Source organism: Microcaecilia unicolor, chromosome 9 (genome assembly GCF_901765095.1).
Source record: "Microcaecilia unicolor chromosome 9, aMicUni1.1, whole genome shotgun sequence".
Taxonomy (NCBI): domain Eukaryota; kingdom Metazoa; phylum Chordata; class Amphibia; order Gymnophiona; family Siphonopidae; genus Microcaecilia; species Microcaecilia unicolor.
This window is the reverse complement of record NC_044039.1, coordinates 38,922,713-38,934,859: the sequence shown is the minus strand read 5'-3', so window position 1 is coordinate 38,934,859 and position 12,147 is coordinate 38,922,713. Positions and strand designations below refer to the sequence as shown.

The window sequence follows — 12,147 nt, the reverse complement described above, 5'->3', positions numbered from 1 at the left end:
TTGCATTTAAATGGTAAGGCATGCACCTCTTAAATATAAACTGAAACTTTCAGCTCACATTTTCCCAAAATTAGTGAACATATATGAGTCATTCGTTGCTTCTTCTGAAAATATGTTTTGTGTTAAAAAAGCTTAGAAAACAGAGATCATGTCTCATATAACATGATCTGAAGGATCAGATGTACTGTTCTAATAAATTGGTGCAGTTTAGGGGAAGAGAAGGACAGGGTTTGCTGTAGCACAAGGCGAATTACCATCCAGGTACAGTAGGCATTTTTCTTGTCCCTGGAGGACTTACAATCTAATGGGGCAGATGATCAAAGGAAAACACGGGCGCAAGAGGTCATTAGCGTCGGACTAGTGTCCTGCATTTACCTGCATTTCATCATCAGTCACCGGGAGCGCCAGAATTAAACAGCATGCTATAATACATGCTAATGTATGCTGGTGCATTCTTTCATTACTGGCTATGTAGAAGACGCTACCATCGCCATGCTGGGTACTATCCAGCTTATTTTCGAAAGAGACGGACACCCATCTTCTGACACAAATCGGGAGATGGACATCCGTCTCAAAACAGGTTTACTAGAAAGCTGAATTTGGACGGCCCCAACTGCTTTCCGTCACGGGGACGGGCGAAATTCTCGGGGGCGTGGCCGAATGGTAGCGAAGGCGGGACAGGGGCGTTCCAGGGCGTGGTTAACAGATGGACCTCCGCGCCTGATAATGGAAAGAAGCAAGACGTCCCCGACAAGCATTTAGTCCCACACAAAGTTGGTCCTGTTTTTTTCACGACCAAGCTTCCAAAAAGTGCCCAAACTGACCAGATGACCACCGGAGGGAATCGGGGATGATCTCCCCTGTCTCCCCCAGTGGTCACTAACCCCTCCCACCCTAAAAAACAAACTGTTTAAAATATTTATTCCAGCCTCTATGTCAGCCTCAAATACCATACCTAGTTCCATGACAGCAGTATGCAGGTCCCCCGAGCAATTTTAGTTTAGTTGGTGCTGCGCGGGACCCATGCAGAGAGCAAAAATCGGAAGAAAAAAAAACATGCAAGTGCAGTCAGGCACGTCCAAAAAAAAAAAACAACATGCAAGTGCAGTCAGGGACGTCCAAATTAAAATGATAGTAATAGGGGAATTCAAACCAGCCACCTTCTGATTACAAGACTTGTGCTTTAACCACTGCACTACTTATTCAGGTGCTTAAACATTCCTTCCTTTTCCATTAAGTCTCTTCAAGTTTCTGTCAGCCAATCACAGCTCATTTACCTGACACTGGTGTCAGCTAAAGGAGCTGTGATTGGCTGACAGAAACTTGGAGGGACTTAATGGAAAGGGAAGGAGGTTTAGATAGCTGAATAAGTGGTGCAGTGGTTAGAGCACAGTCTTGTAATCAGAAGGTGGCTGGTTTGAATCCCCCTATTACTATCATTTTAATTTGGACGTCCCTGACTGCACTTGCATGTTTTTTTTTTTGGACGTCCCTGACTGCACTTGCATGGTTTTTTTTTCTTCCGATTTTTGCTCTCTGCATGGGTCCCGCGCAGCACCAACTAAACTAAAATTGCTCCAGGGACCTGCATACTGCTGTCATGGAGCTAGGTATGATATTTGAGGCTGGCATAGAGGCATCTCAGGGGGACCAGTGCACTACGAATGCTGGCCCCTCCCACGACCAAATGGCTTGGATTAGGTCCGTTTTTGAGATGGCCGGCAGCAGTTTCGATTATCGCTGAAACCGCGGACGGCCATCTCTAGGTCTAGCGATCTCACCATTTGTGTGGTCTATCTCTAGAGTCGACACAAATGATGGGATTTCAGCGGGCCGAACCGTATAATCGAAACCGAAGATGGACGGCCATCTCGTTTCGATTTACAGTTCGCTCCGCCTCTTCGCGGAGCCGTCGCCGGAGATGGACGTTTTTACACATGGGCGTTCGCGTTCGATTATGCCCCTCTATGTGATTTGCTGGAATTCCTGAAGATGGGGAGGGGCTTGGGTCTCTGTGTTGTTGAAGTTGTGTTTTTTTTTGTGTTTTGTAAATTTTTCATAAAACTTTAATAAAATAAACTATTAAAAGGTTGTGGTAAACAAGCTGGAGGGGATTCCCACATGAGCTCCATCAGATGACTTCACCTACATGTAAGGCTGTCTTTATCCTGCTAATCCTCAGAGAATCATTGACTTTTACAATGTGTATTGAGGAGAATGTCAACCACATTTATCACATATGTGACTTCTCTCGCTCTTGCTTGAGTGACCTCTGCTGTTCTGCTTTTGCACTTCTCTCATTTACAAAGGCTGCCTCGGTCAGACACAAAGCCTGCCTTCTCTTTCATGTACATATACTGTACATATATACACTCACAGCTTGTCAACTCTTCACTCAGACACACAAAATCTGTCAATCTTGCACTTGACACAAAACTATTCAAGGTTGGTAAAACACATGCAGACTGTAAAGAATTGCAGGAAGACCTTAGGAACTTGGAAGACTGGGCATCCAAATGGCAGGTTAAATTTAATGTGGACAAATGCAAAGTGATGCACATTGGGAAGAATAATCCAGATTATAGTTACCTGATGCCAGGGTCCATCTTGGGGGCCAGCACCCAAGAAAAAGACCTAGGTGTCATTGTAGACAATATGATGAAATCTTCTGCCCAGTGTGTGGCCAAAAAAGCAAACAGAACACTAGGAATTATCAGGGAAGGATTGGTAAATAAGACCAAGAATACTATAATGCCTCTGTATTACTCCATGGTGTGACCTCACCTTGAGTATTGCGTTCAGTCTGGTCACAGTAACTCCAAAACAAGATATAGCGGAATTAGAAAAGGTTCAAAGAAGAGCGACCAAAATGAAAAAGAGGATGGAACTCCTCTCATATTAGAAAAGCTAAAGAGATTAGGAATCTTCAGCTTGGAAAAGAGGTGGCTGAGGGAAGAGGTCTACAAAATCCTGAGTAGTGTAGAACGAGTACAAGTGAATCGATTTTTACTTTTTCAAAAAGTACAAAGACTAAGCGACACTTAATGAAGTTACATAGAAATACTTTTATAACAAATATGAGGAAATATTTTTTTACTCAACGATTAGCTGCACTCTGGAACTCGTAGACGGAAGATGTGGTAACAGCAGTTACAATACCTGGGTTTGAAAAAGGTTTGGACAAGTTCCTGGAGGAAAAGTCCATAGTCTGCTATTGAGACAGAATGGGGAAACCACTGCTTGCCCTGGGATTGGTAGCATGGAATCTTGCTATTTGGGTTTCTGCTAGGTACTTATGTGACCTGGATTGGTCACTGTTAGAAACAGGATACTGGGCTAGATGGAACATTGGTCTGACTCAGTATGGCTATTCTTATGTTCTTGTTCTTAAGTCACCAGAATCAAACTATGTTGCTGTTTCTTTATCTGTGCTTGATCCAACTTCATTTCCTCTATCCCCCCTCCCCCCGTTTTAATTGCTTTCATCTTAATATTCCTCCTTCTATCCCCCTCCTGCTCACTAGCTCCTCTCCTCTTAAGATTTTATCTTAGTCCTACTTCTTCCACTCCTGACTTAAAAAAATAATCCTTTTTCTGGCAATTGGGGGTCCTTATGTGCAAACGCCTAAGTCCCAGAGCATGTAGCTTACTCCTTAATGACAAGTGAACTGTCCACCAGGATAATTATGGCTCCCTTTGGTTCCTTGGAGGGGGAGGAGGGAGGGGAGATACTGGGGGGTGGGGTAGCCTGGTTAGGTAAGATCTTGGTGTTGAGTTAGATAACCTATTGAACTGTTACTGAAGATAGTTTGATTTGACAGTAAGGTGTTTGTGGCAAATGCATATTTTGTTTGTTTTGTTTCTTTATAGAGAATATGTTGAAGTAACATGTGGGGAGATAAAGGGGAGCTCGGGGATGGGGGGGGGGATATTCAAAAGTTTGGGATGTTGTTCCGTAATGCATGGAGTTATGCAACATGTTTTTCTCTGTGAAATTTGCTAAGTGGCACATATTGTTATGGTTTAACGTGCTGATTTTTCAATAAAATTGTTTAACATAAAAAAAATCAGTTTTCTCCTCTAATATATATAGTTGTTTCTTACTAGAGGGCCAATGCAGAAAGTTACCACCACGTCAGCCACGCAGTTACCATGTGGTATACAAGCATGTTACTGGCTGAGCAGTGCCCTACAGGCTGCGCATAAGGCCATAAAGTAATGCTGCAACAATACAGAAAAGGGAACAGAGGCCTCAGGCATACTATTACTGCTTTAAAATTCCCTTATATGGCAGCTTGACCCCACCCAGTGCATCATGGGAAGTAACTAGGCATCTTATTTCCAGCCCTGTTATATCAGCCCCGCTATATGTTATCGTGTTCCAGACGTCAAGATCTTGACATTGCTGTCAACATGCCCCCAGAATGCCCATATTGGAAAGCCTAGCTCACTAGGGTGTTCCCTATGTATTGGAAATCAGTATTTGGATGTTCAACATATGGACGTCCATATGCTTCGAAAATGAGTGCCTATATTTCTGATGTTTGTTCCTTAGTCTGCCCCCATGATACTTCATATCATGATCCTTAGGCTCTGCTGCTTCCTTTCTTTTGGAAACTAGTAAAACGCACTGGAAGTTGCAGATCAGTGAGGAAGATCAAAAACTTCTTTTTTCAATAAGTATCAACACTGGAAGCAAAGTGGCAACACTGGAAGCAAACTTTAAAATTCAAATATTAGCTCCATTATATTAATTCATTTAAAACCCTGTAACATAATAGAGATAGAAAGCACCTGACAAACCACATATGACATCAGTCTCTTAGGTGCAAACATGGCACCCCAACATAATAGCCTGGACAAAATAGCCCTTGACAAAATGGTCCTTGTAATAAAAGAGTCCCTGTAACAAAATAGCCCTTCACAAAAATAAGAAGTATAGTAAAAACTGTCTCCCTCCCTCGGGGGGTTCAGCATCTCTCTCCCCCTCTATTCCCCACTTCCTCATCTGAGCTCTGTCTTTCTTCAATCCCTTTCCAGTGCAGCATCTCTCCACAACCCCATGTTCTGTCATCTGCCCCAATATCTCTTCCTTGAATTCTGGCATCTCTTCCTTCCTTCCCTTCTTATGGTATGGAAATGCATCTCTTACCCTTCCTTCCCACTCACCTCCCAATACAGTCCATCATGTCTCCTCCTGCCTGCCCCCCCCCCCCCCGGCGATCCTCCACCATTCCTGTGGGCCGCTGACAGCATCAACATGCTGAAGCTCTCTGTTGTGTCAGACAAGGCAGGAAACAACAGAGGGATCACTTATGGGGCCAAACGAAGCAGCTTGTTTTCCTTGCTGATGCTGCTGGCGGCTCACAGGAACATTGGAGGATCGATGAGGGGGGGGGGGGTAGGTGGAGGGCGCAGGGCAGGCAGGAGGAAGGGAGACATTATGGACAGTGAGCATTGAAACTGGGGTGGAAAAGGTGAGACATACCTCAGCTCAAAGCACCAGCAGGACTCAGAAATACATATAGTTGCAGGAGCAGAACAGGTAAAATACTTGGGGGGGGCCCTTTTGTTAGGAGGCAGGTCTTTTTGTCAGGGTTCATTTGTTGAGGGCTATTATATCAGGGGCTTTTTTTGTTGGGGATTTGTTGGGCCTTTTTGTCGGGGCTATTCTGACCAGCTACTGTGAAACACATTATTGGCCTATTATTGGCATACAAACCATAAGCAAGTGTCTGCCACCAGGATGTGAGCACGTTGGTAAAGTATGGGAGAATTTGCTAACCTGCTTCCTACATCCTGCTCTGTTCCTTTGTCCAACACACTGCTCAGGTTGTGCTCTGCCAACGTCTCCTCAGGGACTTCTTCTAACTCCTCTTCTCGCTGCAGTGAAACACGGTAATTCTCCAGCTCAATGCGTTCTGGTGTGCCTCTCAGCCTCTTCGGTAAATTGGGCTCCTCCACTCCATTGATACTAGAACCTAAAATTATAAAAAATATATATACTGTGAATGATGCAAAATTAGCATTCATTTAATACTTTCCATTCCATCTGGATCTTATATTCTGCCAATACCTCAACAGTTCTAGGCAGAACACATATCAAAAAGACAGGACACATAATATTCACTTTATTCACTAAATACAGGCAGACTGGATGGACCGTACAGGTCTTTTTCTGCCGTCATCTACTATGTTACTATGTAAATGAAGTTTTGATCTAATTGTACAAACACACTTTCAGAATAGGAAAGCTTTTAATTCTTTCCTAAAAATTAGATAGTGTCTACAGGATCTAATTGAATAAGGTAGAGAATTCCAAACAGCCACATCTTGATAGGTGAAAAAAGCGAGAATTGTTTCTTAGATGTAATCTGCTTGGAGCTGGAAAATGTAACAAGCATTATGAACATTATATATAGCGTTATCTCGATGAAGGACGATACTAAAATCATATATAAAAGAACAGCGCTAGACAGAATTTTAAAAATAAATAGTTTATAATTTAAGTTTTACCTGAGCTTCCAAAGGAAGCTAATGTAAGTTCAGATACAAAGATGTAACAGAATCATCTTTGGGTAAACTGAAGATTAAATGGACTGCCATATTCTGTACAATTTGTAGTTTTAACAATGTCATTGAGCATCCAGAAAAAAATATTACAATAGTCCAGTCTAGGCAAGATCATCATTTGCACAAAAAGTCCATATCTAGACAGGTAAAAAAAAATCTTCTAATTGTTCTAAGATTTTAATTAGAATGATTTTTTCACTACTGTGTGAACATGGACTTTCATTGAGAGGAAACTGTCAAGCTTAACCACTAAATTTAGAAACGAATTCAAAAATTTTGATTAGCTCAAAGAGCATTAGATGGACCTATCCAAAAAAATTGTCTTCACTCTGTTCAACTTAAGACATGTGATGCTACCAATTCTTCAATTAAATTGATACAATTTTGTACCTTCATTTAAGCTTCTGACTAATCTTTGGGTACAGGCAATAATATTGATATCATCTGCATATATGAAACTTCCCAATTTAGTTAAACAATGAAGAAGACGGCGGGGAACCCTGAGGACCCCCACAGCAACCCTTCTACTTACCAGATACCGTACCCTCCTTTTTCAATGCATAATAATGTTTAGACAGAAAACCATGAAACCAACTGAAAACTTTACCCTGTATTCCAAATTCACTAAGCGTTATTAACAATAGTTCATGGTCAACCAGGTCAAAAACACTGCAAAGATCAAATTGAAAATAATTGCAGTTGGTCTCTACTCAATAAAGTCTTCCCTTGGACTACTAACATGCCTACTACAGTTTCGGAGCTATAATTCTTCCGGAAACCAGACTGAAAATTGTGTCTTACTGAGTTAAGAAATTCTCAAGTAATTCAGTTACATACCTTCCATTATCTTAATAAATAATGAAATGGAGGCTACTGGACGAATTACTTATTTCAGATAGGCTCATTTTGGAATTCTTTGGTATAGGGGTAAGTACAATGTCTCCTTCTAATATGGAAAAGTACCAGACTCAAAATATGAATTCAACCAATTTACCAAATAATTCAGGAACAGGAAGAAGCTAATTTAATTAAGTATACATGACATAATTGGTGTTTTATTATGCATTTTGATCATGGCACATCAAATAAAAATATAATTTAAAAATATTTGATAAATCAGTAAGGCTCAGGCCTCACAAGAAAATGAGTCTCAGTTTGGAAAATGTTCAGTTTTTTAATAACAAAATTAAACTTGGTTGCTGAATTTTCCTTAATTATAAACAAGTTTGTATACTTCCACAGCTAAAACTCTGCCTCAACTGCTATATACATATACACACACACATATATATATTTTATTTGTTGCATTTGTACCCACATTTTCCCACCTATTTGCAGGCTCAATGTGGCATATATATATATATATATATATATATATATATATATAATATATATACACATACATATATACATACATTTTTTAAATGTATTTTTATTTGTAGCATTTGTATCCCACATTTTCCCATCAATTTGCAGGCTCAATGTGGCTTACATTTGCTGTAATGGCGGTTGCCATTTCCGGGTAGCAGCATTACAAAAGGTATTACATTAATTAAGTGCATACATACTTAGTAAACATGAAAAATAACATATATGGACCAGATCATGGTGTGTATATATATATATATATTATATAATATATTATATATATAATATATATCATGTGTATACATACATGGTAAAGAATACATTATGGTATTGCATTAAGGTTCCTGAGTAATAAATTGGTTTATTACATTAGGTCCTTGACTATATAGAGACCCTGTTTGATATAAGGTTTAAGGTGGTAGTGCTTGATCATTAATATCAAAGAGGTTAATCAGTCGTGTGATAAGATTTCGGTTTTGTGTAGATCATGTATAGTGTTATTGTTTGGTATTTAGGATGGGTGTTTATGGTATGCCTTCTTGAAAAGATCTGTTTTCAAAAGCCTTCGGAAGATGGTTAAGTCTTGCGTTGTTTTTATGGCTTTCGGTAGTGCGTTACATAGCTGCGTGCAGATGTATGAGAAGCTAGTCGCATATGTGGTTATATTTTAGCCCTTTGCAGTGGGGTAGTGGAGATTGAGAATGTGCGCGATGATCTTTTTGCATTCCTGATAGGCAAGTCTATAAGGTCTGACATATAGGTCGGGGCACACTTTGAACACAATTCGTTCCTTTAATGTGAGCCAGTGTAGTTTTTCTCTTAGGCGTTTGGCGCTTTCGTATTTCGTTTTCCCAAATATGAGTCTGGCTGCTGTGTTTGAGCGGTTTGGAGCTTCTTAATGATTGTGTTCTTTGCATCCGGCGTAGATGGAATTGCAGTAGTCTAGAGACTTAGCACCATTGATTGTACTAGGCTGCGGAATACATCCCTTGGGAAGAATGGTTTGATTCTTTAAGTTTCACATGAGTAGAACATTTTCTTTGCTGTATTTTTTGCATGATCTCGAGTGTGAGATTTCGGTCAATTGTGACTCCCAGAATTTTCAGTCTGTCTGAGACCAGGAGGGTGTAATTTGGGATGTTTATGGTATTGGGTTTGTTTGGTGTACTGTGAGGACAGGATGAGACACTGTGTTTTTTCTGCGTTTAGTTTTAGTTGGAATGCATCTGCCCATGAGTTCATTGTTTGGATGCTGTGTGTGATTTTGCTTGTGATTTTGGTTATGTCTTGTTTAAATGGGATGTATATCGTGACATCGTCTGCATAAATGTACGAGTTGAGTCCTTGGTTGGACAACGATTTGGCTAAAGGTGTCATCATTAAGTTAAACAGGGTTAGTGAGAGAGGTGATCCTTGTGGTACTCCGCATTCAGGTTTCCATGGTGTTGATGTTTTGATTTAGAAGTCACTTGATAAGTTCTTGTTGTTAGGAAGCCTTTAAACCATCTTAGTACGTTTCCTCCAATCCCAAAGTAGTCTAAAATGTTTGAGAGTATTTGGTGACTGACCATGTCGAATGCACTGGACAATCGAATTGAAGAAGTAGCACATTGTTTCCTGTTGCAATTAATTGTTTAAATTTGGTTATGAGAGTAGTTAGCACTGTTTCAGTGCTATGGTTGGATCGGAATCCTGACTGTGATTAATTAATTCTGGGGTCTCTGTTTGAGTAGGATGGATAGCTACACCATATTGCACTTGGCAATGGCACTTGGTGGATGCTTTTATTTTTATAAAATATCCTGCCTTGTATACGAGACTCTTATTTTGAATAACCAGTTACTTACCAGTTAACAGATATTCTCAATGGACAGCAGGATACAAGTCCTCACAGCATGAGGTAACATCATTGATAGAGCTGCTTGGGAAAACATCTAGCTTAATATGTACTAGAAGCTTTTGCATTGTTTCACTGTGCATGCATGCCACTTCCCACTCATATGGGTAAGTGGGCAAGTAAGAACTTATATCCTGCAGTCCACAGAAAACGCTTGCTATAGGTATGTAACTTGGTTTTTTGAGGCCAAGCAGGACAGCAAGTTCCCATGGCGTAGGACTCTCTAGTTACTGCCTGTTTTTCACATTTAAAAGGGAAACACAAAAACAAGGTGCTGTAACAGGAAGACACCAACATATTTTTGCTGACAACTAACCATTTTCATGTTTTTTCTTTTCTTTATGGGAGGCAGCCCTGAACAGATAGAAATGGGCCCAGGGAGATGGAGATGGATTTTAATCCTCAAAGAAATTCTGGAGGATTGAGTGTCAAGCCTACTGTTGTGTCAGTGATCCTTTCCAAACAGTAAAGGATTGTAAATATATGAACAAATTTCCATGTTGCAGCTTTGCAAATTTCGTCCATGGAGACCCGTCTCAAGTGAGCTACCAACACTGCCATATGACTAAAATTGTAAGCTATGATATCGCCTTCAAGAATCAAGTCTGCTTGGGCATAAGTGAAATAAATGCAAATCTGCTATTCAAAAATATCTAACAAGGCAAATTCTTTGGGATTTAAGAGGAACTCTGCTTCTATGGTCTTAGGGGTTGAAACTTCAACATTGTTCTAGATGCTTTGGTAGATCAGATCATTCTAACAGGGGGAAGGGGAGAGAAGTACAGCAAAACCATAGAAAAGCGCTTCTAGATTTGGTAAAGGAACATACACCTGGACAGACCTTTTATGGTGTCACAGGAGTACATGGGAGGGTACTACATACAAACATAGAGCCTATGCAGATCTCAGGGCTGAACTTTTCAATTCTCAACGTTAACATCATGCTAATTATATGCATGCTATACAAGGGGGAGGAATATGCCTGATGAATGTGCACAAGAGTTTAAAATAAGCAAAGCTCTGCTTGTATGCCCAGTGTTGTGCCGGTACGCAACGGTACGGCGTACCGGCACCTTTTTTTGCCCGCCCCCCCCCCCGACATTTCGGGCGAGTCCTGCACTTAGTTTTTTTTTTAAGACTCGAACGCGCGAACGATGCAGCCGGCAGCGATTGAAAGAAGCTGTCTGGGCTGGCGTCTGCGTCGGAGCTTCCCTCACCCTCTGCGAGTCCCGCGAAACAGGAAGTTGTAACACGAAGGCGGGACTCGCAGAGGGTGAGGGAAGCTCCGATGCAGACGCCAGCCCAGACAGCCTCTTTCAATCGCTGCCGGCTGCATCGTTCGCACGTTCTGAGTCTTAAAAAAAAAAAACTAAGTGCAGGACTCGCCCGAGTGTCGGGGGGGGGGGGGGGGGGAAGGATTGGGGACAGAAAGAGGGAAACCAACAGAGGGAAGGATGGGGAGAGAGGGAAAGAGGGAAACCAACAGAGGAAGGATTGGGAGAGAGAGAAGAGGGAAACCAACAGAGGGAAGGATTGGGGAGAGAGGGAAAGAGGGAAACCAACAGAGGGAAGGATTGGGGAAGAGGGAAACCAACAGAGGGAAGGATTGGGGAGAGGGGAAAGGGAAAACAGCAGAGGGAAGGATTGGGGAGAGAGGAAAGGGGGAAACAACAGAGGGAAGGATTGGGGAGAGAGGGAAAGAGGGAAACCAACAGAGGGAAGGATTGGGGAGAGAGGGAAACCAACAGAGGGAAGGATTGGGGAGAGAGGGAAACCAACGAGGGAAGGATTGGGGAGAGAGGGAAACAACGAGGGAAGGATTGGGGAGAGAGGGAAACCAACCGAGGGAAGGATTGGGGAGAGAGGGAAACCAACCGAGGGAAGGATTGGGGAGAGAGGGAAACCAACGAGGGAAGGATTGGGGAGAGAGGGAAAGAGGGAAACCAACAGAGGGAAGGATTGGGGAGAGAGGGAAAGAGGGAAACCAACCGAGGGAAGGATTGGGGAGAGAGGGAAACCAACAGAGGGAAGGATTGGGGAGAGAGAGAAAGAGGGAAACCAACAGAGGGAAGGATTGGGGAGAGAGAGAAAGAGGGAAACCAACAGAGGGAAGGATTGGGGAGGAGGGAAAGAGGGAAACCAACAGAGGGAAGGATTGGGGAGAGAGAAAAGAGGGAAACCAACAGAGGGAAGGATTGGGGAGAGAGGGAAACCAACAGAGGGAAGGATTGGGGAGAGAGGGAAACCAACAGAGGGAAGGATGGGGAGAGAGAGGGAAAAAACAGATGGGGATGGGGAGAGGGGAAAAC

At 42.0% G+C, this 12,147-nt stretch overlaps 1 protein-coding gene across 2 annotated transcripts in view; it reads right to left on the bottom strand.

Annotated features, from left to right (window-relative positions):
- Positions 1-12,147, bottom strand: part of MICAL3 (microtubule associated monooxygenase, calponin and LIM domain containing 3) — a 441,368-nt gene that overhangs the window by 150,717 nt on the left and 278,504 nt on the right. For both annotated transcript variants that reach the window (XM_030213784.1, XM_030213786.1), the window contains one exon: positions 5,786-5,981. In XM_030213784.1, coding sequence (XP_030069644.1) covers positions 5,786-5,981 — 196 coding nt within the window. The remainder of the gene's footprint in view (positions 1-5,785; positions 5,982-12,147) is intronic.